Source organism: Periophthalmus magnuspinnatus, chromosome 3, assembly GCF_009829125.3.
Source record: "Periophthalmus magnuspinnatus isolate fPerMag1 chromosome 3, fPerMag1.2.pri, whole genome shotgun sequence".
Taxonomy (NCBI): Eukaryota; Metazoa; Chordata; class Actinopteri; order Gobiiformes; family Gobiidae; genus Periophthalmus; species Periophthalmus magnuspinnatus.
In genome coordinates this window covers 3,807,860-3,833,971 of record NC_047128.1, presented here as the reverse complement: position 1 = coordinate 3,833,971, position 26,112 = coordinate 3,807,860, and the positions used below count along the sequence as shown (strand labels likewise).

General features: G+C 40.3%; 1 protein-coding gene across 1 annotated transcript in view; it reads left to right on the top strand.

The window, feature by feature from the left end:
• The window catches only part of fbn1 (fibrillin 1), a 191,416-nt gene that overhangs the window by 154,129 nt on the left and 11,175 nt on the right, over positions 1-26,112 (top strand). The window contains exons 47-59 of the mRNA XM_033983222.2: positions 1,079-1,204; positions 1,596-1,715; positions 8,582-8,707; positions 13,810-13,965; positions 14,620-14,679; positions 15,313-15,432; positions 16,773-16,892; positions 17,066-17,188; positions 18,817-18,948; positions 19,569-19,694; positions 21,926-22,132; positions 23,876-24,001; positions 25,870-25,992. Of these exons, the coding sequence (XP_033839113.1) occupies positions 1,079-1,204; positions 1,596-1,715; positions 8,582-8,707; positions 13,810-13,965; positions 14,620-14,679; positions 15,313-15,432; positions 16,773-16,892; positions 17,066-17,188; positions 18,817-18,948; positions 19,569-19,694; positions 21,926-22,132; positions 23,876-24,001; positions 25,870-25,992 (1,665 nt within the window). The remainder of the gene's footprint in view (positions 1-1,078; positions 1,205-1,595; positions 1,716-8,581; positions 8,708-13,809; positions 13,966-14,619; positions 14,680-15,312; positions 15,433-16,772; positions 16,893-17,065; positions 17,189-18,816; positions 18,949-19,568; positions 19,695-21,925; positions 22,133-23,875; positions 24,002-25,869; positions 25,993-26,112) is intronic.

Genomic DNA, 26,112 nt, shown 5'->3' with positions numbered 1-26,112 from the left:
ATTAAGAGCAGAGGTGGAGCGCAACCAAGTACAAGTAGTAAAGTATTGTAGTAAGATAGATACTTTTTAGACAAGGCAAGTTTATTTCGTACACAAAGCGATTCAAAGTGATTTACAGAATAAGAAAGACTTTAAAATCACTATACAATAAATCAAAACATAAATAATCATCATAAAAGTAACATTAAATGAGATGAGGCAGAATAAAACCCTTTCAGTCACAGCAGATAAACCAAACCGTTTGGAGCCTGGATTTAAACATTGTCAAAGCAGAGGCCTGTCTCACAGCTTCAGAAAGACTGCACAAAACTGAAACACTGATTCACCAGGTTTAGTCCTGGTTCAGTCCTGGTTCAGTCCTGGTTTAGTCCTGGTTTAGTCCTGGTTTAATCCTGGTTTAGTCAATATACAAATAAAAACAGCTGGAAAAATGCATTCCATTGTTTCTGTTGAACAAAACTCAGCTCAAATCTTTATCAAAATCACCACATTTGAAGCTTTATAAGACTTTTACTTTTCAAGTCATTGTGATGTCATAAACAGGTGCTTTAATACTTTAACTTAAGTAGTTTTTTGTGATACTTTTACTTTTACTTGAGTATGTTTTTGCTCCAGTATCTGCACTTTTACTTAAGTAACAAAACTGAGTACTTCTTCCACCACTGATTAAGAGAAATGTCGTCCTAGTCTCTTAAATAAATACATTTATAAACACATTTTATAAATATATTCATACAGTGATGTCCAGTCTACTTTTCCATAGAGAGAACAGTGAATGAAACGAAGTGCTGAGTGAAAGAGTCTAAAGGTTTAAAGTCGAGGCTGAAGTCTGTGTTTATTATATCTACAGAATACAGGACACAGGGAAAGGTTGCTAGTATTTCATTTCTGTAATTCCATGGGATACAAGATTTGTTTTGTGTAATAAAATGACACAAAGCCCCTAATTAGCCCCCAGTTATAAGCTTAAACAATACAATGTTCAAGGTATTTTAGATATGATATAGAGTTTATATTTGAAGCCGTAGTAATCCGCACACTGACCGTATATTGTCCTCTGTTCCTCTGTGTGTGTCAGATGTGGACGAGTGTTCGACACAGAGAGGCCTGTGCAGACATGGTCAGTGCGTGAACACAGTGGGCGGATACTTCTGCGTCTGCAACGATGGATATGAACTGGCTCTGGACGGCAGGGCGTGCACAGGTGGGTTTACCGTTCACCAAAGACCAAATTTTAACTTTATTTTGCGTGATTTTGGCTTTTTAATAATGAAAATCCAATGAGGTAATTGTCAGGGAGGCACCGATATGATAGTGAAGATTTACTTGATCAGATATCGGCTTCCAAATATCGGTTCAGTCGATATTCTGCTGAAGTTGGCCCAGAAAGTCTCATAATGTTGGAATTTTTATTTATGCAAAGTTGTGTTGTGGTTATTTGAGAGATAAACAACAGCTACGTAACACTAGGAAATAAAACGCTGCTGTTCTGTGTAAGTTGTTATCAGGGATCGCCAGTTACTTAAAGCCATTGGGACTGAAAAAGCTGAATCGGTGCATTTCTAGTATTTATTTGTGTTGTTTCTCTTTGTCAGATATAAACGAGTGTCTGGTGAATCCTGGGACGTGTGGAGCCGGCTCCTGTGTGAACCTGGACGGGTCGTACAGGTGCATTTGTCCTGCTGGGTACTACCTGCACGAAGAGACCTGCGAAGGTAGAGACGCCAATATGTTATTTTTATAGTAGCACTAAAAACAAAAGTGTTACACAGTATTCATTTCAACTGAAGTTTATTTATATAGCATATTTAAAACAACTTCAGCTGACCAAAGTGCTCCACAGAAAGGCAAGGCAAGTTTATTTGTACAGCACAATTCATACACAAAGTGATTTACAGAATAAGAAAGACACTAAAATCACAATACAACAAAATATAAATAATCATAAAAGTAACATTAAAACAGAAGAGACAGAATAAAACCTTTCAATCACAGCAGATAAACAGAACAGTCTGGATTTAAACATTGTCAAAGTCGAGGTCTGTGTCACATCTTCAGGAAGAATGTTCCAGGTTTTAACTGAACAAAACTCAAACTCTAGTCCTGGTTTAGTCCTGGTTTAGCCCTGATTTAGTCCTGGTTTAGTCCTGGTTTAGTCCTGGTTTAGTCCTGGTTTAAGCCTGGTTTAGTCCCGGTTTGGTCCCGGTTTAGTCCCGGTTTAGTCCCGGTTTAGTCCCGGTTTAGTCCCGGTTTAGACCTGGTTTAGTCCTGGTTTAGACCTGGTTTAGTCCTAGTTTAGTCCTGGTTTAGACCTGGTTTAGTCCTGGTTTAGTCCTGGTTTAGACCTGGTTTAGTCCTGGTTTAGACCTGGTTTAGATGTGGTTTAGACCTGGTTTAGCCCTGGTTTAGTCCTGGTTTAGTCCTAATTTAGTCTTGGTTTAGACCTGGTTTAGACCTGGTTTAGACCTGGTTTAGACCTGCTTTAGCCCTGGTTTAGTCCTGGTTTAAACCTGGTTTAGTCCTGGTTTAGACCTGGTTTAGACCTGGTTTAGACCTGGTTTAGTCCTGGTTTAGTCCTGGTTTAGACCTGGTTTAGTCCTGGTTTAGACCTGGTTTAGACCTGGTTTAGTCCTGGTTTAGCCCTGGTTTAGCCCTGGTTTAGCCCTGGTTTAGTCCTGGTTTAGTCCTGGTTTAGACCTGGTTTAGTCCTGGTTTAGACCTGGTTTAGATGTGGTTTAGACCTGGTTTAGCCCTGGTTTAGTCCTGGTTTAGTCCTAATTTAGTCCTGGTTTAGACCTGGTTTAGACCTGGTTTAGACCTGGTTTAGACCTGGTTTAGACCTAGTTTAGACCTGCTTTAGTTTTGGTTTAGTCCTGGTTTAGATGTGGTTTAGACCTGGTTTAGCCCTGGTTTAGTCCTAATTTAGTCCTGGTTTAGTCCTGGTTTAGACCTGGTTTAGACCTGCTTTAGCCCTGGTTTAGTCCTGGTTTAAACCTGGTTTAGTCCTGGTTTAGTCCTAGTTTAATCTTGGTTTAGACCTGGTTTAATCCTGGTTTAGTCCTAATTTAATCATGGTTTAGTCCTGGTTTAGTCCTAGATTAATCCTGGTTTAGTCCTGGTTTAAACCTGGTTTAGTCCTGGTTTAGTCCTGGTTTAGACCTGGTTTAGACCTGGTTTAGTCCTGGTTTAGTCCTGGTTTAGACCTGGTTTAGTCCTGGTTTAGACCTGGTTTAGACCTGGTTTAGTCCTGGTTTAGCCCTGGTTTAGCCCTGATTTAGCCCTGGTTTAGCCCTGGTTTAGTCCTGGTTTAGTCCTGGTTTAGTCCTGGTTTAATCTTGGTTTAGACCTGGTTTAGTCCTGGTTTAGTCCTAATTTAATCATGGTTTAGTCCATGTTTAGTCCCGTCTTAAGCCTGGTTTAGTACTGGTTTAGACCTGGTTTAGTCCTGGTTTAGTCCTAGTTTAATCCTGGTTTAGTCCTGATTTAGTCCTGGTTTAGTCCTCAGCGTGTGAGATGGTTCATGTGGCTGTAACATGTGGGAGATGTACTTTGGAACAGAGCATTTTGAGCTTTGAAGATGTAAACAGACTAATAAAAAAGGATCACTATCCAAAGCTCAAAATGCTCTGTTCCACGTTGTGATGTCATGAAGTGGTAGTTTTCAAGTTAACAGCTGCTTTTATCTTTAGTTCAGTCGAGATTAGCAACTCCAGGGCCGAACTCATCCAAATGATTCTAGTGAAGGTGTGTGGAGTTTAAAAACACAGTGGAGCACTTCCTATCACATGATAACATCACAAGGTGGAACAGAGTGTCTAAATCTGCAGGTTTGTGTGTTAAACATGTGTGAATGAAACAAAACACAACTCCAGGTCTGTTTGTGATACGGTAACACCATTATATCGTGACTCAACACTCACAAGAGTCAGTTTTGTGTAATTCAGGACGTTTAAACTCTACATCTTTCCTCACTCACAGCCTCATCCTGGTGTAACATCACAAATCACCTCACACACACTCGATTGCATTTTTCCTCCTGCGTTCTTGTGTTACTCTTCTGGGTTTTTGGCAGCGTTCGTTTCTCTCTCACGTGGGACCGTCCCGGAGCTCTTGGGTTGTTTATTCACTGATGGAGAGATTTTCAACAAACTTCAACACATTCCTGTCCCTTAGAGCGTGTTCTGAGAATCAGGGAGGAGCGGCTCAAACTTCTGTGACAGCGTTACGAGAGCCGCCGCCGCTGACCACCATGTCAGACCGCACACTAGATTCAGAATTATTGCAAAAGCAGTTAATGTAGTGTTATTGCAGCATGTTTTCCTATCCCTGGGTTTTGTAGTTATGTGAAAAACTATAGCGCTGTTGCCATAGCGATTAACAATTAAGTCTGAAACCCATAATATCTCTGTTATAATGTTGTTTCCTCATCAAAAACAGACCTGGAGTTAGTTGTGTTTTGTTTCATTCACACATGTTTAACAAACAAACCCTGCTTATTTAGGCTTAGTTCTTCTCGCAAACTGAAAACACTCTGTCCCACCTGGTGATGTCATCATGTGATAGGACAAGAAGTGCTCCACTGTGTTTTTAAACTTCAAACACCTTCACTGGAGTCGTTTGGATGATTTCAGCCCTGAAATTGCAAATCCTTACTTTATCTTAACTTGAAAACTACCACTTGATGACATCACAAGGTGGAACAGAGCTTTTTGAGCTTTGGAGATGTGACAGACTAATAATAAAGTGTTACTCAAACGTGTGTGAATGAAACAAAACACAACTCCAGGTCTGTTTTTGAATAGGAAACAGCAATAGAACATGACTTAAACTTATTAACAAGAGTTAATATAGAAACTTTAAAGCTGCACTGTGTAACTTTTCTGGTGAAGAGTGTGTGGCTCTTCTTGTTTTCATGAGGATTTTGTATTACTTACTTGATTGACAGCGTTGCTAAGTGCACCTTCCCTGCTAAACCAGCAGTGCGGGCGGGAATGGGCTTTACCTTCAACAGCCCGCTCCTGATTGGCTCTTTGGTTGCTATGATACTCGCGGTCGGAATTCCAAAGATGGAACTCTGCTCCAAATTCACAGCTATAACTGCTCTAGTCTCGATGAGCTTCATTTGACTGGAGCTGAACGCTGTGGGTGACGTCACACTCACTTAGTCCACTTTTTTATACAGTCTATGTTCTACACTGTGGAGCCAAACAGGTGATGGAACCTTTACCAGAAAAGTGACACAGCGCATCTTTAAAATAGAACAGTCTTGTGACATCTTCACCTCAGATTAACCAGTGTCTTTCTCATGGTTTAATCGGATATGTTCTGTTTTTTAAATAGTTTTCAGATGTAGTCAGCAGGTTCTTGGCATCACCATGAGCCAAATACCTTAATGTTGGTAGATTGGTTAATAACTCTTTTAGTTTCCTGAGTAAATAAAATATCAGGAAGTAAAATAAAAATAATAACAATAACAATAAAAAATATATTGGGATGACTGCATGTAACGGAAAAACACATCTGTTTATTTCAATAATTAGCTTGTAACATTTGAAAATCAATAGAATCATTTAGATTTTTTTTTTTGTTTGTTTAGTTTTTTTTTTGTTTTTTTTTCTGAATTTTTTTTAGATTATTTTTTGATTATATATATATATATATATATATATATATATATATATATATATATATATATATATATATATATATATATATATATAATTATTTTTTTTTTCCCAATAATTTACAGCGCATAAATGCATAATTACAATGACCAGTTACGACCAGTCAAAAGTTTGGACACACGTTTTCATTGTTTAGTTTTAGTTTGTTGGTTTATTTTAACAGGGGCCATGTACAAACACAAACACAAACACATTAATCTCATAAAAGAACAGATGCTTTACACCAGATTTCATTAGCTCGTTTCCATCTGCAGTCACCCGGCAGATTACAAACAATTAAAATAAATCCAAGTATCCATCCATTTACAATCAAACCATGCACCTTCCTGTTCTTTCATTTAAAAACATTGCACCCCACATTTACACATTTAAAATTACTTAAATACTTAGTGGTTTGTCTGTATTTCCATAACTATTTATACTGTAGATTCTCACTGAACCATCAAAGCTATGAATGGACTCGTATGGAAGGGCTGGGTATCATTAAGATATTTTGCCGATATGATAATACCTCGATACATAGGCCACGATACGATACGCATCTCGATACAGTGCACTTTCGATTCAGTATGATATGATATATTTCAAATTGATTGGTACGATTCAGTGAAAAAAAAAGACAAGTTTCTTTTCTCTAAACAAGCCATACAATTGTAGTGCTGTGATAAAATAATTTGATAAAATACAGTGGTCCCTCGTTTATCGCGGGGGTCACGTTCTAAAAATAACCCGCAACAGACGAAATCCGCAAAGTATCAGCTTTATTTTTTACAATTATTATATATGTAAAACCCCTCACCACACACTTTATACACTTTTCTCACACAGGCGTTAACGTTTTCTCACATGTCTCTCTTGTTTAAACTCTCTCAAAGTTCAAACCTTCGTAGGCGCCTTTGCCGGTGCAGAACGTTTCATCGACATGGTGGGTTTTGTCGGGGAGAAAATAAATTGCAAACATACAGCACTTCAGAGTCACACTGCGATCCAACGTTTATGTAAATTTGTCTGAACACATTCTGTACTGTACAGGAGACACGGCACGGAGGAGACTGATGGACAATGGTCTACAGTCCAACAGCCAATCAGGACGCACAACACAATGGTCTACAGTCCAACAGCCAATCAGGACGCAGAACACAATGCACGTTCATACAATACGTGTAAAAGTGCACACAAAAAATTAGCGAAACAGCGAGACCACGAAAGGTAAAGCGCGTTATAGTGAAGGACCATTGTATTTCAGTATTTCCGCACACCCCTTGTATGAAATGTAGTAAACAAAAAGATTAACTCAAAATAACTCCAAACTTCTGTTAGTTAAAAAAAATAAAATAGCAGCCCTTTGCTTTGAACCCTGCTTTGCACTTTCAGGAGCTCATTGAGAGAAGGACAAGAGTTTGCAGCTGTGGACAAAGCAAAGGGAGGAGACTTTAAGCATTTGATCACAAAATATAAAAAAAATATTTAGTAGTTATTTCACTTTTTTACCACATAATTCCATACATCCTGCTTCATATGTCTGATGTTTTCCGTGTGTATATAAAATGTAGAAGTAATAAATGTAAAGAGAGGGTGTGTCCAGACATTTGACTGGTCCTTTATAACATATAATTGAAAACCTGATTTCGTTTCATATTCTCCAGCTGTACCTCTCTGTGGCCATGTGTTTTGGATAACAGCTCCTCCTGCTTTATCTCATCCACACTGTGACACAATGGGATGACCTCGCTGCCGTAGCCATGGCGATACGTGTTTGTTTCAATGAGTCACAGAAGGGCGGGTCACACGGGGTGGTCCAATTAAACGAGGGTTTGACCTAATACCGTCAACAGTGATTTTTTTTTTATTAAAGGACAAACAACGCTAATATTAATGTGACCTCAAGAGTATTCAAACCACTTTACATTACCTCAGCATCCTTTTCTGTTTCCATAGTAACCACTGTTCCTCTAAATGGACATAGTTAACCTGCTAGCCGCCGCGATCCAATTCCAATTCACTTTCTATTGAAAAACTGTCCTCTCTCTGTAACTGCTGCTGTCAGACTCGTCATTTTGGTCTTAAATGTTCGTTTTAACCCGCTCTGCATGATCCTGGCGTTTTTATTTCACTATTGATCAAGATATGAACATTAATAACAGCCAAATCAGGCGCATTCTTTCCCCGACATTGCTCCCGCTAGTGTTAGCAACAGGTTTGATTAGTTCATCACAAACAGACCTGGAGTTGTGTTTTTGAGTTCATCCCTCAAACTGAAAAAAAAAACACCAACACTCTGTTCCACCTTGTGATGTCATCATGTGTTAAAAGAGGAAGTGCTCTGTTGTGTTTTAAACTCCATACACAGTCAGGAGAATCATTTGAATAATTTCAGCTCTGGAATAATAGGAGCTGTTAACTTGAAAACTATCATTTTATGACATCACAAGGTGGAACAGAGCATTTTGAGCTTTAGACATGTCACAGACTAATAATAAAGTGTTACTCAAACCTGTGTGAATGAAACAAAACACAACTCCAGGTCTGTTTTTGAGGAGGTAACCGCATTAGAACATGACTTAAAGCTACACAAGTCAGTTTTGTTTAATATAGCGCCTTTAACAAGAGAAATTTATGGTTAATTACTTTTGAACTTTTCACAATTAAAATGACCCTATCTTTAGCTGTACTACATGTATATCAGATTGTGCTACTTTCTATTCATCTGGTCTGTTATACTGTAGATCAACGGCTTTGACACACAGCGACATTCACATTCATAATAAAAACTATTTTGACACATTTTTTTTAATAACTGGCCTACAAAATTTACATACAAAAGACATTATGTATGCAGATGTATCTTGGGTGGTAGAGTATAGTACATTTAACGTACTTTTTTTGTTGTGTTTCAGATATCGACGAGTGCTCCCAGTCTCCTGAAATGTGTTTGTTTGGCACCTGCTCCAACACTGAGGGAAGCTTCACCTGTAACTGCCCCGAAGGCTTCAAGCTGTCCACCTCCGGCCGAAGATGTCTAGGTAAAAACGGAAAAAGGAAATGGAAAAAGTTGAACGATCACAGTAAATGAAAGTAATTATTTTGGTCATATGAAAACAAGTCACAGAAACCTTAATATTACACCCCATGTGGTCTTGTTATGTGAGAAATCTGCTGTTTTCTCTCTCAGGATGTTAAAATACCAATTGAAACTAGTATAAACTCATTTGCAATGAACTGTAATATTAACTGAATTACCATTGTTTGGTCTTATAAATTCTATTCTATTTTATATTTTAAAATGTTCTAAGTAACCTGTGCGGTATCCAAACAGCTTTTAATATTGGCACTGAGTATTAAGTCCTTTAAGCCTGAAGTTGACAGCAGTTCTTCTCTCATATATTTTTGAACATGTTTAAATTTAAATCATGAAGTTCATCGTGAGATACAAATATATATCAATTCCAAAATTCCAAAATTGACCCTGAATCCCTAAATTTTGCAAGTGTGTGTGGCTAATCCTAACTCAGAATAGCGACAGGTGCGACGGTGGCTCAGTTGGTAGAGCAGGGGTGTCAAACTCAATTTCACCGAGGGCCACATCAGCAAAATGGTTTGTCTCAAATTTGCAAAGATATAAAAAATATGTCTGTGTAACTGCGTAACAGCTGTTAAACTGACATTTTGACAGTCATACATTTAAATTTACCTTGTCACGGGCCACATAAAATGACATGGCAGGCCGCATTTGGCCCCCAGGCCTTGAGTTTGACACGTGTGTGTGTTTGTCCACTGATCCAAACATTTCTGTTTCAAACTGACAAAAACATCATTGGTTGAGAGGTCAGATCGACTGGCGATGCGATCCCAGGTCACATCGATGAATACTGTTGTTGTGTCCTTGGGCAAGACACTTAACCCACCTCGCCCCCAGTGTCTGCGTACACTGAAGTATGAACGTGTGAGTTGTTTCTTGATCTAAAGTGCTTTGAGAGCCTTTAAGATGGAAAAACTCTGTATAAAAACGTGACTATTTAGCGACTATGAAGTCACGGGTTCAGCTTCCCATTATGGAGCCATTTTGAGGACAGCGTACCATTCAAAAGCGACAGTATTTTTTTTTTTTATTGTTAATTACTACGGCAACAGTCCCAAGTCTTCATCATCCTGAACCCGGCGCATAGTTGTGTAAATGCGACTGTAAATATAAGTGTATTAGTTTAGTCTGTGTGTGAGTGAGACTGGAGACTTAACAGCCCGTCGCACACTTCCAGCTGGCTCCGTACGACCAGCGGCGTCCCGGGGGAGATGGCTTTTCCATTGCCTTATCCTTATGTTGTGTTTGTATGGGGCTTTTAAATGGGTGGGGGCGGAGGTGGTGGGGGTACGGGGGTAGGTCCGGAGTCTGTGTTAACAGTTGTCAAAGGGAGTTTCCCAGTTAGCCTCTTCAGAAATGCCATGACATCATTGAGTTAGCGTGTTTACGGCTCGCGCTCTCGTGAGGTAAGGGTCAGTGGAGCGGTCGAACTCGAGGGGTTAAGCTTAAGCGGTTTGTAAGTGGGACGAATGTTTAAGCCAAGTTTTAGTGAATCAGAGTCGGGGACGAAAGATATGAAACAAACGTCTAGATTTTGCATTTGAACTGGTTATGAGAACTTGAGGAGTAAGCCAAAAACGTTATGTCTACGTAAAACATTCTATTTTTATGAGCGATAAACAGTGGTAAAGTAAAGTCTTATGAAATTGGAGTTACATTTGTCTGTTATTATGTCTCTTATTATTATTATTATTATGTCTTGCAAGAAAACGTGTTGTGACGGTACAAAAATGTCAAACTCTATTTCGATATTAAGGAAAAAGCTTCATACCTGATACCAATTTTGAAAGTAAAAGTATTTTCAAGCACAAAATAACATAATAATAATGTTACCGGACTAGATTCAGACCAGATAGTTTTAAAAGCATTCAGGAAAAGCCCAACTTTGTTCAATTTATATGATTTTATATGATTTTTTTCTCAGTAGTGACACTTTTCCAATTGAGTATCCAGTTTTGTTACTAGTTTTAGTGTTGATTTTAATATTGAGCTGAGTATTAAAAGGGCAAACACTCTACCAACTGAGCCACTGTCACCTTATTATTAGTATTTTTATTAGGATTTACTTGGATAACAGCAGAAAGCAGCGTGCAGGAGGGATGAAGTCTGAGTTTTCGCAGTGCCTGAGCAGCTGACTCTGCCTTTTCACTTACGAAGACGCTGTTTATGTAATATTCGAACACTTTTGAGCGCGTTTGCCAGCATCACTCTGCACCTCGTCTGGGATTCAGCATACGCACTTCTTCAATAGTTTACAAAGATGTGTGTCTGGTCTAATGCTCGTGATTGACAGGTGCATTAGTCAATCAGGGACAGGCATGGTCCGTTTATATCGGAAATAATAAAGGATAGGAAATGATTTGATTTGATTTGTTTGTAAATCATAGGTGACCAATGAGCTTCTTCATTTCACATGTAACACTAAAAAAAACGAATCATCATGTTTGACCGGGCTTGAGACACAACCATAGACTGTACATATAAATAGACATAGCTAACCTGCTAACTGTCGCATTGCAAACAGGAATGGGCGTTCTTCTGGCTCCACCGATTCGTCATTTTGGTCTTAAAATGTTCGTATTAACCCGTTCTACATGATCATGAGGTTTTTATTTCACTATTGCGTCCATAATTCAAAATATAAACATTAATAACAGACAATCAGGTGCCTTCTTTCTCCGATATCGCTCCGGCTAGTGTTAGCAACAGATTTGATTGACAGCATTGCTAAGCGCCCGCTCCCTTCTGAACCAGCAGTGTGGGCAGAAAGCAGCGATACCTTCAACAACTTCGCCCCGGATTGGTTCTTTTTTTTTTTCTATGATACTCTCAGTTGAATTTCTGCTCCAAATGAACATTAAAAAATTAGGCACTTTCTTTTCCCTGTGTTCGCTCCTGCTAGCGTTAGCAAGAGCAACAACAAACCAGCTGTGTGGGCATGAATGGGTCTTACATTCAACAGACTTGCTCCAGATTGGTTCTTTGGTTGCTATGATACTCGCAATCGGAATTCCAAATATGAAACTCTGCTTCAAATTTGCCGCTATAACTGTTAGCCTCGACGAGCTTCATTTGACTGAAACCGAACGCTGTGGGTGACGTCACGCTCACTTAGTCCACTTCTTTTATTCAACTAATCTATCCACAAATTTTCTTTAGCCAAGTACATCCCAGGTCGCTAAATACCTTCACGTGTGCCCTGTAAGTCCGCGCAGTTGAACGAGACTCGTACCAGATGCTTTGAGCTAATTTTTGTGTGACAGAAAGTCAAACACACTAAGCATGTGGTGGAGTGTACATATACCTTCACCAGACCACTGCCCCATAAATCGCTATGCAAAAACAGCTGACAAATCAACTTTTTATGGAGCTCTGAAACGCAACACGGGCTGCTTTTCCCTGCTTTGGCCCAGGTGTCGGGTCTTGAGCCAGGTGTGGAAAGCTACAGTAAGAAGCCTGATTATTTGTATAGTATTTAGTGAAGGCTATACTCAACATGTGGTCCTCGTTATTACAAGTCTCTCTGGGATAACCAACTTCGCAGGAAAGTAAGGCTGGCAAATGGCAAGGCTAAAGAAATTAATTAGCCAACTACTTTTCCCCAGAAGTGCAAAATACATTTACTTTGAAATGTTGGAAAGTGACTGTGATACTGTTGGAGTAATTTCTTGGCATTCCTGTTTGGTCAGTTCTTATGCAAACGGGGAAATTTTGCTTTCTCAATATGTTATTTCTACAGCAATGCAAAAATAACAGGAAAGGCATAAGTCTGACGGTGCGTTGAGTCATTTATTTAATATTTTAGACCAAGGAAAGCACATGAAAAAGCATAGGATAAACCAGAGACTGTAAATGGACATTGCTAACCTGCTAGCCGCCGCGTTCCAAATAGAAAATGAGCATGGACGCGCTTCTGGTTCCTTTGACTCTGGCTCCAATTTCGTCATTTTGGTCTTAAAATGTTCGTATTAACCCACTCTACATGATCAGGCAGCTTCTTTCCAACGTCACTCACACTAGCGTTAGCAACAGGTTTGATTGACAGCGTTGCAGCGTTGGAGGACACCTTTGTGTTTAAAAAGAGAGAGATGTTTGTCTCAAGACTAATCGTAATTTTGAGGCATAATACATGTTAAAACAAGACCACAAACTGAAGTATTCTACATGTACAAATAATTTGTTAGGCTTTCTTCTAATTAATCTGAATTTTAATAGGTTGTTAATTTTAGGCTTTCCAATTTTATTAAAGTGACTGTTAGCTTTGACACGCAGTGAGCTAGCTAGCATGCTACGTAAATAGAATTTGGCATAAATAATAATAAACAACATATTTGATGAATAACAGATAAAGATAAAGGAAAAAAAAACATGTAAAGCCACTTGTTTTGATGATCAGACTCTTACAGAGGCTGATCATCAAAACAAGTGACAGGTGAAGTTAACCAGTCACAGTGAAGTGTGAGCTTTTTGTTTTTAAAAGCAGAATAAAAATGTTAATGTATATGAAAAAAAAAGCTAAATTAATTTCATGACACTTTTCCCACTCCTAGTTCCACTCAGCCATTGTTCCCCTGGTCTAAATCTCGTTCAGGAACAACATTAGCTCAGTTGGTAGAGTTCGCCCACTGATCTAAAGGTTGCCGGTTCAAATCTTGCTCTCGACATAAACATCATTGGCTGACCACTCATATCTCTTGACTTAAAGGTTGGCGGTCCGATTCCAACTCCCACGGATGGATTCTGTTGTTGTGTCCCTGGGCAAGACACTTCTTAGCCCACCTCGTCCCCAGTGTCTGTGTGCACTGGTGTATGAATGTGTGTGTGTGTGAGTGATTCCTTGATGTGAAGAGCTTTGAGTGACTTGAAGTTGGAAAAACGTTATATAAAAATATACTATTTACCATGCTGCCATTTTGTTTTACCTAGCGCAGTCTATGTAGCGATAAATTCAACTTTAACTTGTAATGGCCACTATAACTGTCGTGTGCTTTGTCCCTAAATTAATCTGTTCTTCTTCTCTTGTATTGTCTCTCATGTGTCCCTCAGATGAGCGCGTGAACTTCTGCTACACTAAGTTTGAGAACAGCCGCTGTACGACTCCAAAGGCCCAGAACACATCCAAGGCCGAATGCTGCTGTACCGGCATGGCTGGACAGGGCTGGGGCAACCCCTGTGAGCTCTGCCCCACCAAAGCCGACAAAGGTAGGACAAAGCACTGACCAGGGGCTTTTGGGTTCAGTACCTCTGGATTAATATGACACACAGTATAACACTTTCTGAAGGGCTGGTTGTTCTGTGGTGGTGGTGTTGGGTAAATGGACTCCGGTTCAGTATCTGTTATTTCTTGTGAAAATACCAATGAAAACTTGCCTGGGATTTCAAATGAACATGATTGACAGGTGAATTAGCCAATCAGGGACACAAAGGTTAGCCCTATTGGAAAAAATTAAAGAAAAAAATATCATGGTGGGCTGAAAAACATGGTGGATTTCTGCAGAATCAATAGGCAAAACACTCGTCTCTGTTAACCTGAGGTGAGAGAAATGTGATTTTTTTTTATCATAGATGACCAATTAGCTCCTTCGTTTCACATGCCTCACTGAAATAAACAGATCTGATTGGACAATTAGGTTTGACTGGGCTTGAGACGCAATGATAGATGTGGGGACCTGACTGACATAAATCTTTATACATTTTTCCAGGCAAAATTAATACAATTATAATCAGCATTTTTCTGAATCTGAAAGAAACAAGTTTTATTTATTTGGTTATTATTGCAAAGGGGTTAGGTTTAATGTTTTTTCTTACACTGTGGGTGTACCTGTTGTCTTGAATACATTTTATGCTGTTTTCCAGAGTCTTACCTACTACTGTGTCCCAATGAGGGCTATCAACAAGGGCCAGACCATCCTGTAGGTAAGTATGGAATAGTTTATAGATTATATTGTTTTGTTTCAACATTTTCAACAATTTTTGGATGCATAAAATTGTATAGCCTTTTCTTTAATAAGTCCTATATAAATGGACATAGCTAACCCGCTAGCCACCGTGTTCCAAGTAGAAAGTGATCATGTGCGCGCTTCCAGCTCCATCGACTCCAATTCACTTTCATCGAAAAAGTGTGTCCCCTCTCTCTGTAAATGCTGCTGTCAGACTCGTTATTTTGTTCGTATTAACCCACCCAAACTTAAGATATGTACATTAATAAGAGACAAATCAGCTGCCTTCTTTCGCCGAGGTCACCCTGTTGCTAGCGTTAGCAACAGGTTTGATTGACAGTGTTGCGCCCACTCCCTGCTAAAAGAGTTGTGTGGGCGTGAAGGCACGTTACCTTCAACAGCCTCGCTCTGGATTGGCTCTTTGGTCGCTATGATACTCGAGGTCGGAATTCCTAATATGCTACTCAGCTCCAAATTCGCTGCTATAACTTCTAGCCTCAATTAGCTCCGTTTGACTGGAGTCGAACGCTGTTGGTGACATCACACTCACTTAGTCCACTTCTTTATACAGTTTATGTTTTATGTTTTTTATTTTTGTTTTTATTTTCAGATATTGACGAGTGCCTGAATAACCCGTGTGTGAACGGTCAGTGCATAAACACAGATGGGTCGTTCCGTTGTGAGTGTCCCATGGGATACAGCCTGGACACAACTGGGGTCACCTGTGAGGGTAAGGCTTCTATGGGTATTTCACTGTATTAAGATTACACAAACGTTTTAATATATTTTGAGTAGTTTGAGTACAGTTGGTTGATTTGAGATGACATCACAACATTCTATAGGCCAATAATATGTAATACAGATGGGGGCAGCTTAAATTTATATTGTTAAAATGCAGGTTTAGGTTGTAATACAGTGAGTTCTTGGGTCTAGTCACTGATAGAAATGACCAGGTTCCACATTTGTGCATTTATCTTTTGGATATTTCATGGCAAAGTACAATGTAATCAATAGAGAAAATCTGGCTTTTGCCCCCCCATCTGGCAGTAAGACGTCATTGCATGCTAGAATCTGAAAAGGGGTCTGTTGTCCCAGGCCCCAGGGTCTTAGGAAGCCCAGAATTATGAGACTTCTTGACCCGGGCCCCCAAATTTCTGTCAACGGCCCTGCTCATCCATAATGTTCTCTGCTAGATCGTAGTTGTTTGCACTGATAAGAAAAAAACAATTATATAAAAGTTGTTTAAACACGGAGCTTATTCCTAACATTAAACTTATAATTATTCATATCCATAACATTTTAAACTGTCGACAATCGTTAATTATTTTGGCCATGATAATCGCAACACAAAATTTCAGTGTCGTCCCCTTGTCTACTCACAGTACAAACAAATCAAAACATAATAATCACAAATCATCATGAAAATAATCGTAAAAGCCAAAAGTTAAAACTGTCAACTGTCAACAGACCTTTAGCTGCTCCTCCAAGCCGCTTCTTCAGTTCTGGTCAAATTACTGGTGGACACTGCCTTATATCTGTCTGAAGGGAACCGAAGAGGGAGCTTGGATGAGCCGCGAAATGTCTTCACTCCTGCAACTTTTGGTCCAGTTGATAGATTTAACTTTTGGCTTTTTTACGATGGAGCAGGCCTGGACGACTAAGACATTACACAGACATCATAAAATTAATATTAGAGGAGAAGAGTGAAGAATAAAAAGAGTAAAAAAGTTTAAGACACCGTGTATGGAACAAAGACATGGGACATTACTGAAATAAAGCAAAAGATACAGATGAGATTGAAAAAAAAACAACTTTAAAACCTCTGAGTACAACAGAACATAGTTAAGACCAGCTGCTTTTGTAATATATTTTTATTTGAGACATTATGGACACTCTATATATTAGTATAGGCCCCACAGATCTTTTTAAAAAGCACCAGTATGTGTGGATTCTGCAGCATTTAAGCGCATATACACCCCATAAAAATATACAAATATACAAAAATGGCCTTAGTGTTTACAGGGGCGAGTCCTTTTCAGTTCATGTTTTTTATGTTCCTCTCATCTGCAGACACCAACGAGTGCGACGTCGGTAATCCCTGTGGAAACGGCACATGCACGAACGTGATCGGCGGGTTTGAGTGTGCGTGCGACGATGGGTTCGAGCCTGGCCCCATGATGACCTGTGAAGGTATAAGGAGAAACTTATTATTTTAAATGTAGACTGTTGTGTTTTAGTTTTTGTTTTTCCTCGAGTGATGCAGAAAAGAGGGAGCCACTGTCTGTGTGAATGGTCATGTATGTTAGCGTGTTATTCACTCTAATCAACTGAAATAAATACACCTTTTTTGTATTTCTGTGTAGACATCAACGAATGCGCCCAGAACCCGCTGCTGTGTGCCTTCCGCTGTGTTAACGTCATTGGCTCCTATGAGTGTAAATGTCCCACAGGCTACGTCCTACGAGAGGACAAGAGGATGTGCAAAGGTAAAACAAAATGAACCTCAGTGTTGGTCAGATGTTGGGCTGGTAAATCAGAGTTCCTATGCATCCTGGAAATACAGAAAATATGGAAAATGCGTGGAAAAAGTCCTGGGAAATGTATATATTGTCTGTGATTATTGTATATCACATTAATAGAGATGTTTACTGCCACTTATTAGAGCAGTTTGTTTTTGTTTTTTTACATAGCTTGTATATATAAACAGACATAGCTAACCTGCTAGCCGTCGCGTTCCAAACAGGAAGTGGTCATCAGGGACACACTTCCAGCCCCGTCGACTCTGGCTCCAATTCACTTTACATTGAAAGTGAATTGGAGCAATTATATTCAGCAAAATTTAACTTGCTGAGAGCTCTTACCCGTCTTTTAATGCTGCCTCCTGTTCACAAAAACATCTGAAGTTGTGGTTTGTTTCATTTACCTATACTTGTATAACCCTTATTTTGAATCTTAAAGGTCCACTATGTAACATTTCTAGTGAACGGTACGCCACCTGCTCGTATCCATGGAGAAGATATTGCTTTGTATTTTCTTTAGTATGGCATTAAACTTATCTACGTTGCATCAATGGAGATAGTCGGTGGTGGACGAACTACAGTTTTGTTACTTAAGTAAAAGTACAGCTACTGCAGCGAAAAATACTCAAGTAAAAGTATCACATGAAAAAATCTACTTAGGTAAAAGTATTAAAGTACCTGTTAAAAAATGTACTTAAAGAGTAAAAAGTAAAAGTATTTCACACAGACTTTAATAAAAATTTGTGCTGAATTTTGTTCAGTAGAAACAATGAAGTAGTTTTTCCCCCCCCATCTGTTTTTATTTGTTTATTTTAGTTTTGCTCAAACTATGAATGTGCTAAAAATAAACCCTAGGCCTTTTCAGCAGGTCTCAGACAGTCATAAAAATACTTTTACCTTTCAGTCCTGTTCAAAAATGTAGTGGAGTAGAAAGTACAGATACTGCTCTCAAATGTAGTGAAGTGAACCCACTGTAAAGTACAGATACCTAAAATGTGCACTTAAATACAGTACTTTTACTTAGTCACCTTCCACCACTTGAGATACTTAATTTTAATGCCATACTATGGAACATTCCAGGCAAATCTCCATGAAACCATCACGCCCACTCATAGATTCTTCGGTTCACTTCCTGGAACACGTCCTGTCTAACATATACAGCCGGGCTCTTCATTAGCGTTATGTAACAGAGATCGCCGAGCTAATGCTATCTTAAAACACTTTTTGGACCAGCCACTGTTTAGATTGTGTCTCATTTAGACCTGACTGTCTCCATGGAAACGGTGTGTTTGGGGGGGCGTTGCAGACAGCAGGGACCTCTCAGTGTCAGAGCAGTCACTGTTTATTTGACGTCTCTCTAAACACACCCCATCTCTCCATTTTCACCATGACATCGTAGAGCGTTGAGGTTTATTTCCAGCTTGTGTAGTCATCCAACTAGAGAACTATTATTATTATTATCATTATCATTATCATCATTATTATTATTATTATTATTAAATAAATGGATGTCCTAATGGAAGATATCTATTTGTTTATTTTATTTTTATGATGATGATTATTATTATTATTAAGATTATACATTTGTGTTTTAGATCAAAACGAGTGCGAGGATGGCGTGGACGACTGTGAGAGCCGAGGTATGGCGTGTAAGAACCTGATTGGGACGTACATGTGCATCTGCCCTCCAGGATACACCCGGCAACCCGGAGGAGACCGCTGCATCGGTGAGACGACAGATTATGATTATTCGCAGCAATGAGTTTTAAATGTTTTTCACAACAAAGTGGATTAGAGCTAACAACATCTAGGATGCTAAGACACACTTCCTGATTATTGGACATATATATGTGGGAGAAATCAGGTAACCAAGGCCAGATACGACATTTGTAACGGATTAGCAGGACCGGGATTAAACCAGGACTAAACCGGCACTAAACCAGGATTAAACCAGGGACTAAAGCGAGACTAAACTAGGGACTAAACCAGGATACATCGGGACTAAACCAGGACTAAACTTGGACTAAACTTGGACTAAACCAGGGACTAAAGCAGGACTAAACCAGGAATAAACCAGGACTAAACCAGGACTAAACCGGGGCTAAACCGGCACTAAACCAGGGACTAAAGCAGGACTATACATGGACTAAAATGGGAATAAACCAAGATTAACCAGGACTAAACCAGGACAAAACCAGTACTAAACCAGGGACTAAACCGGGGCTAAACCGGCACTAAACCAGGGACTAAAGTAGGATTAAACCAGGACAACTCAGTGAACAATGAACATTAGCTGAATGCATAGTTTTTATGAGGTAATCTTAATGGCATAATGTTGTTGTTTCAGACCTGAACGAGTGCACAGCCAAACCAGGCATCTGTAAAAACGGCCGCTGTGAAAACACGGTGGGAAGTTACCGCTGCAGATGTGACCAAGGATTCATCGCTAACCCCACACAGACAGAGTGTATTGGTCAGTACGATCATATAAACTACACACTAAACTACTACTAACCTGTAAACACACTGATGTTTGTAGAGTTCTTTGAGCAGACGATTTTCCATGTAATTTAATACAACACACTTCCCTTTTTTTCTACTTCCACAAAAGTAGAAACCAAATGTTGCTCTGTGAAAATTATATATTAAAATAAATGAACAGAAGACCGGATGAATGTCACAGTGGCAGAAAGGACTAAGTGGGTGTGGTTAAAAGTCCCATGATCTGATGTAAAATACTCTTTAAAGTGAACTTGGGGTTGGGGCATAGACTGTATATATAACTGGACATAGCTAACCTGCTAGCCGCTGGGACTCTTGCTCCAATTCACTTTCTATTGAAAAAACATGGCCTCTCTCTCAGTCACTGCTACTCCAACTTCACCTCTATAACTGCTCCTGCCTCGATGAGCTTCATGTGACTGGAGCAGACGCTGTGGGTGACGTCACACTCACTTAGTCCACTTTTTTATACAGTCTATGTGTTGGGGTTTATTCTGAAGGTGCATTATCTCGTCTCGAATAGAAACAAACATTTGACGTTATGGTGGTTAACGTCATGCTTTTTACCAAGTGAGGCCTTCCATACCCACATCATTTCCCGTCTGACTCGTCTTTATCTTCAGCGCGATACGAGGAGGTGGTGAACCGGGTGAGAACGCCACTGAGACGGTGGAATCTGTGACTTAAAGCACTATCTCTCCACACAGACTTTTGGTGGTTTAACTTATCTGGGACTGTCTAGACCTGGTTTATAATGCTATAGCGCTTTTCCAGATGCTCAAAGTCCAAGTGGGTTAGACCTGGTTTAAACCTGGTCCTAGTATCAGGGCGGGCCTCATGTCTCCTGTCACTCCTTCATAGCTCTGATAAACGACCCTTTTTTTAAGTCCAAGCCAAAAGTAGAATTTGTTGCACTAATTTATACAATTAGAAATCTTATTTAAAGGCTCTATACAGTTGTCCCTCACTATATTGCGGTTCTCGGATTTTTTTTTGTGTGCAATTTCACATGCTTTTTTTTACAGTGTCTGAACGTGCATTGTGTTCTGCGTCCTGATTGGCTGTTGGACTGTAGACATTGTGTCGTGCGTCCTGATTGGCTGTTGGACTGTAGACCATTGTCCATCAGTCTCCTCCGTGCCGTGTCTCCTGTCCAGTACAGAATGTGTTCAGACAAATTTACGTAAATGTTGGATCGCAGTGTGACTCTGAAGTGCTGTATGTTTGCAATTTGTTTTCTCCCCGACAAAACCCACACTGTCTTCTACCACTGCTGAATGCTTAAAATACTTTTACACCAGGTTGCTGTATATTATAGGGTAAAAACATGACATTTACTTACATTCAGCTTTATTTCTGTTGCCCTGTTTGTTCCGCATTCATTTCTGTCTAATTAGAAACAAAAAAAATCACATACACACACTGTAAGAGCTGTGTTTTCTGTATTCTCACTAATACTGTGCAGCTCAAAGCCAAAATTACATGTATTAGGTAAAATTACACGTATTAAATTAGTAAGCATTCTGAATCCCACCAAATCAAAGAGTTACTGTACTAGCATAAAGGTACTCAAAATTGGTATTCCCAACACTGTTTACTGCAATGTTACCACTCGGGAATACCACGGAAATGTAATGTTAACATTGGAATATGAAAATGAAAAAAAGTGTGTCCATACCATGTTGATTTGATGATAAAACACTTTTTACCAAATGCTAGTATTTTGAATGTGCTTCCTTCCTTAAACCTCGTTCCCGTCTCCTCTTTAAACCTTGTTCCTGTCTCTTTAAACCTTGTTCCTGTCTCCTCTTTAAACCTTGTTCCTGTCTCTTTAAACCTTGTTCCTGTCTCCTCTTTAAACCTTGTTCCTGTCTCTTTAAACCTTGTTCCTGTCTCTTTAAACCTCGTTCCCGTCTCCTCTTTAAACCTTGTTCCTGTCTCTTTAAACCTTGTTCCTGTCTCCTCTTTAAACCTTGTTCCCGTCTCCTCTTTAAACCTTGTTCCTGTCCCCTCTTTAAACCTTGTTCCTGTCTCTTTAAACCTCGTTCCCGTCTCCTCTTTAAACCTTGTTCCTGTCTCTTTAAACCTCGTTCCCGTCTCCTCTTTAAACCTTGTTCCTGTCTCTTTAAACCTCGTTCCCGTCTCCTCTTTAAACCTTGTTCCCATCTCCTGTTTAAACTTTGTTCCTGTCTCTTCTCATAGATAATCGTGAGGGCTTCTGTTTCACCGAGGTTCTGACCACGCTGTGTCAGATGACGTCCAGTAACAGAGTCCAGGTCACCAAGTCCGAGTGCTGCTGCGACGGAGGCCGAGGCTGGGGCAACAACTGTGAGCTCTGCCCCCTCCCTGGAACCACACAGTACAAGAAGATGTGCCCGCTCGGCCCTGGGTACACCACAGACGGAAGAGGTACGAATGAAACATGCACATTATGTAAACAAACAAGCAAAGGGGCAAACAAACAAACAAGTGTCTTAAGGTCATAGTGATAAAGAGGTACAGATCAACAACACACGTTATGGAAAAAAAATAACCACAAAAAGTATCTCATCTGTGTTAAAATTGTATAGATTCACAATATTATTCAAGACAAAAACAGGACTAAGCCAAGACTAAGCCAGGGCTGAACCAGGACTAAACCAGGACTGAACCAAGACTAAGCCAGGGCTGAACCAGGACTAAACCAGGACTGAACCAAGACTAAACTAGGACTGAACCAGGACCAAAGTAGGAGTGAACCAGGACTAAACCGGGACTAAACCAGGACTAAATCAGGACTAAACATGGACTAAACCAAGACTAAACCAGGACTAAACCGGGAGTAAACTGGAACTAACCCAGGACTAAACCAGGACTAAACCGGGACTAAACCAGGACTAAACCAGGACTAAACCAGGACTAAATATGGACTAAACATGGACTAAACCAGGACTAAACCAGGACTAAATATGGACTAAACATGGACTAAACCAGGACTAAACCAGGGCTAAGCTGGGAATAAGCCAGGACTAAACCAGGACTGAAACAGAACTAAACCAGGACTAATCGGGGACTAAACCAGGACTAAACCAGGACTAAACCAGGACTAAACCAGGACTAAACCAGGACTAAATCAGGTGCAGAAGCATTGTGATGTAAGCTTGGGGCGGAGCCTTGGACAAATCTTACAGCTAACCATACAGAGGGTTTGAATAGGGCCTGAGATAGATCTCTAGACTATTCAAACATGCATGGATGATCTAAAACCTCTTCAGACATGTTTTTGATGAGGGAATGACATTTTAACATGGGAGAAAGCTCCAAAAAGTCAATTTTGCAGAACACCTCCTCTTTAAATGGTTCATAAACATTATTTATTCTCTTTTAGGGAGTGAAAATCTTATCTTGTGGACCAGAAAATTGTCAAGTTGCACTAAACTAGGCTAATAATATTCTGTACTGAGCAGCTGTTTGTTACCAGTCTATATTTCAAAATGAGTTACCGTCTTGGTCACTTGGGAATACCGCGGAAACATAAGATTATGATCGGACAAATAAAATAAGAGAATGAATAATCTGGCATCTGTGTCGTCGTGATGAGGATAGCACTCGTTCTTTTGGCTAAACGCCGCTGTGTGTACTGTAAACTTCACATAAATCTGTGAATGAGTGAAAAGTACGACCTTAAGACACTTGGAAGCTGTGATGGAAATGCCCCATAAATTATGACTTAAAACTGTTCCAACTGTGTTCTGACAAGGGACCGCTCCATCCCTCCATGCCTCTATCTCTCCATTCTTACATTCCTCCACACCACTACTTCATTCCTTCTCTTCTCCATCCCTCCATGCCTCCATTCTTCCATTCCTCCAATCCTATACTCCTCCATCCCTCCACTTCTCCACTCTTACACTCCTCTATTCCTCTACTCCTCCACTCTTACACTTTTCCACTCTTCCATCCCTGCTCTCCTCCACTGCTCCATTTCTCTACTCCTCCATTCCTCCTTTCCTCCACTCCTCCTCTTCTCAAATCCTCTCCTTCTCTCCTCTCCTCTGTTCTTCCACCCCTCCTCTCCTTCACTTCTCCTCCTCTCCTCCCCTCCTCCTCTTCTCCTGATCTCTTCCTCTCCTCCTCTCCTCCGTTCTTAAACTTTCATGTTTGTTTCCTCAGACATAGACGAGTGTCGTGTGATGGGGAGTCTGTGCAGGAACGGTCAGTGTGTGAACACTCTGGGCTCCTACAGCTGCATCTGTAAACAAGGATACACCCCCGACATCAGCGGCACCCAGTGTGTGGGTAAGAACTGAACCAGGACTAAAACCGGACTGGACCGGGACTGAACCGGGACTGAACCAGGACTAAAACCAGACTAAAACCAGACTAAAACCAGACTGAACCAGGACTAAAACTGGACTAAGCATGGACTAAACCAAGCCTAAACCAGGACTAAATATAGACTAAATATGGACTAAACCAGGACTGAACCAGGACTAAACCAGACATAAGCCAGGACTAAACCAGCACTAAACCAGGACTGAACCAGGACTAAACCAGACATAAGCCAGGACTAAACCAGCACTAAACCAGGACTGAACCAGGACTAAAACCGGACTGGACCAGGACTAAACATGGGCTAAACCAGGACTAAACATGGACTAAACCAGGGCTAAACCAGGTCTAAACCAGGACTAAACCAGGACTAAACCAGGACTAAACATGGGCTAAACCAGGACTAAAGCAGAACTAAGTGAGGACTGAACCAAGATTAGATGTGCCGATATGTTTTTTTAACAGCCGATGTCGATGGCTGATAAACTTTGTCGATATATTCATTGGTTTGCAGCTATGGCAACTGTCCTTCGTTGTCATGGCAATTGAGCAAATCAAATAAAAATATTCTATCTTTTGAATGGGGAAAGATCCTCACAAAGTCCCTCACATCAGGAAGGAATTGTCCGTCTGAAACTCATGAATAAGGCAGATTTTGATCGTTTCCCCTCCATTATGTGATTTGTAATAACTATAAACTCAGCGGTGCTACTAAAGGCAGCTGCTCTGCATAATAAAAGTTTAATAAAAGAAAACAAAACATTTAAATAGTGAAGATTTTAAACATCTACAGCCCTGAGTCCCTCCGAACCTGCACCAGAACACAGCTTAGTCTCATATGCTGGAGTTATTGCTGCACTAAAGGGTTTTTTATATCCCAAACAAAATAACGCCCCCTGCTGGAGATTCAAAAGTGCAAATACCAGCCAGATATATCAGCTCCAATAAACCAGGACTAAATCAGGACTAAGCCATGACTGACCCAGGACTAAACCAGGACTGGCCCAGGACTAAAACAGGACTGGTCCAGGACTAAACCAGGATTAAACCAGGACTAAACCAGAGCTAAGACAGGACTGAGCCAGGACTGAGCCAGGTCTAAACAAGAACTAAACCAGGATTTTTAGAATCTAGACTGAGGCTGACATGAACAAGGGCTGAACTTGAACTAAACCAGATTAAAATCCTACAAAATCTACACAAACATAAGGATTTAACCCAGTGTAAACCAGGATTTAATTTATGGAACTCACTAACTCTCAAACTAAACCAGGACTAAGTGGACACCTGCAGAGACTCAGATGAGTGTGTGGGTTGGACCAGGACACTTAAAAGTTTATGGTAAGAACACGACTGAATCAGGACTAAACCAGGACTAAGTGGACACCTGCGGAGACTCAGATGAGTGTGTGGGTTGGACCAGGACACTTAAAGTTTATGGACTGTTTTAGGTCCTGTCCGTCCTGTGTTTTTTCTGTCTCTTTAAACAAAGATCAGAGTTTGTGGGACCTGCCACAGCTCTGCCTGAATCATCAGCTCCTCATGAGGAATGTCTGGCCTTCAGATCAAAGCTGTGTCTCACTCTCTTTCCTTCTGCCCCTCCTCTCTCTCTCTTTCTCTATTATCTGTCTCTTCTCCCTCTCTCTCTTCTCCCTCTCTTTTCTCTCTCTCTCCCTCTTATCTCTTTTCCCCCTCTCTTCTCTCTATCCTTTCTCACTTCCCCCTCTCTAATCTCTCTCTTCTCTCTTCTCCTTCTTTCATCTCTCGCTTCTCTCTCTGTTCTCTCTCTTTCTACTCCCCTCTCTCCTCCCCTTCTCTCTCTTCTTTCTCTCCAGACGTGGACGAGTGTATCCAGGCTCCTAAACCGTGTAACTTCATCTGTAAAAACACAGAGGGAAGTTATCAGTGCTCCTGTCCACGAGGATACATCCTACAGGAGGACGGCAAGAGCTGCAGAGGTCAGAGGTCAACACACACGACACACACATCACACACATATCACACACACACACATCCTACAGGAGGACGGCAAGAGCTGCAGAGGTCAGAGGTCAACACACACGACACACACATCACAC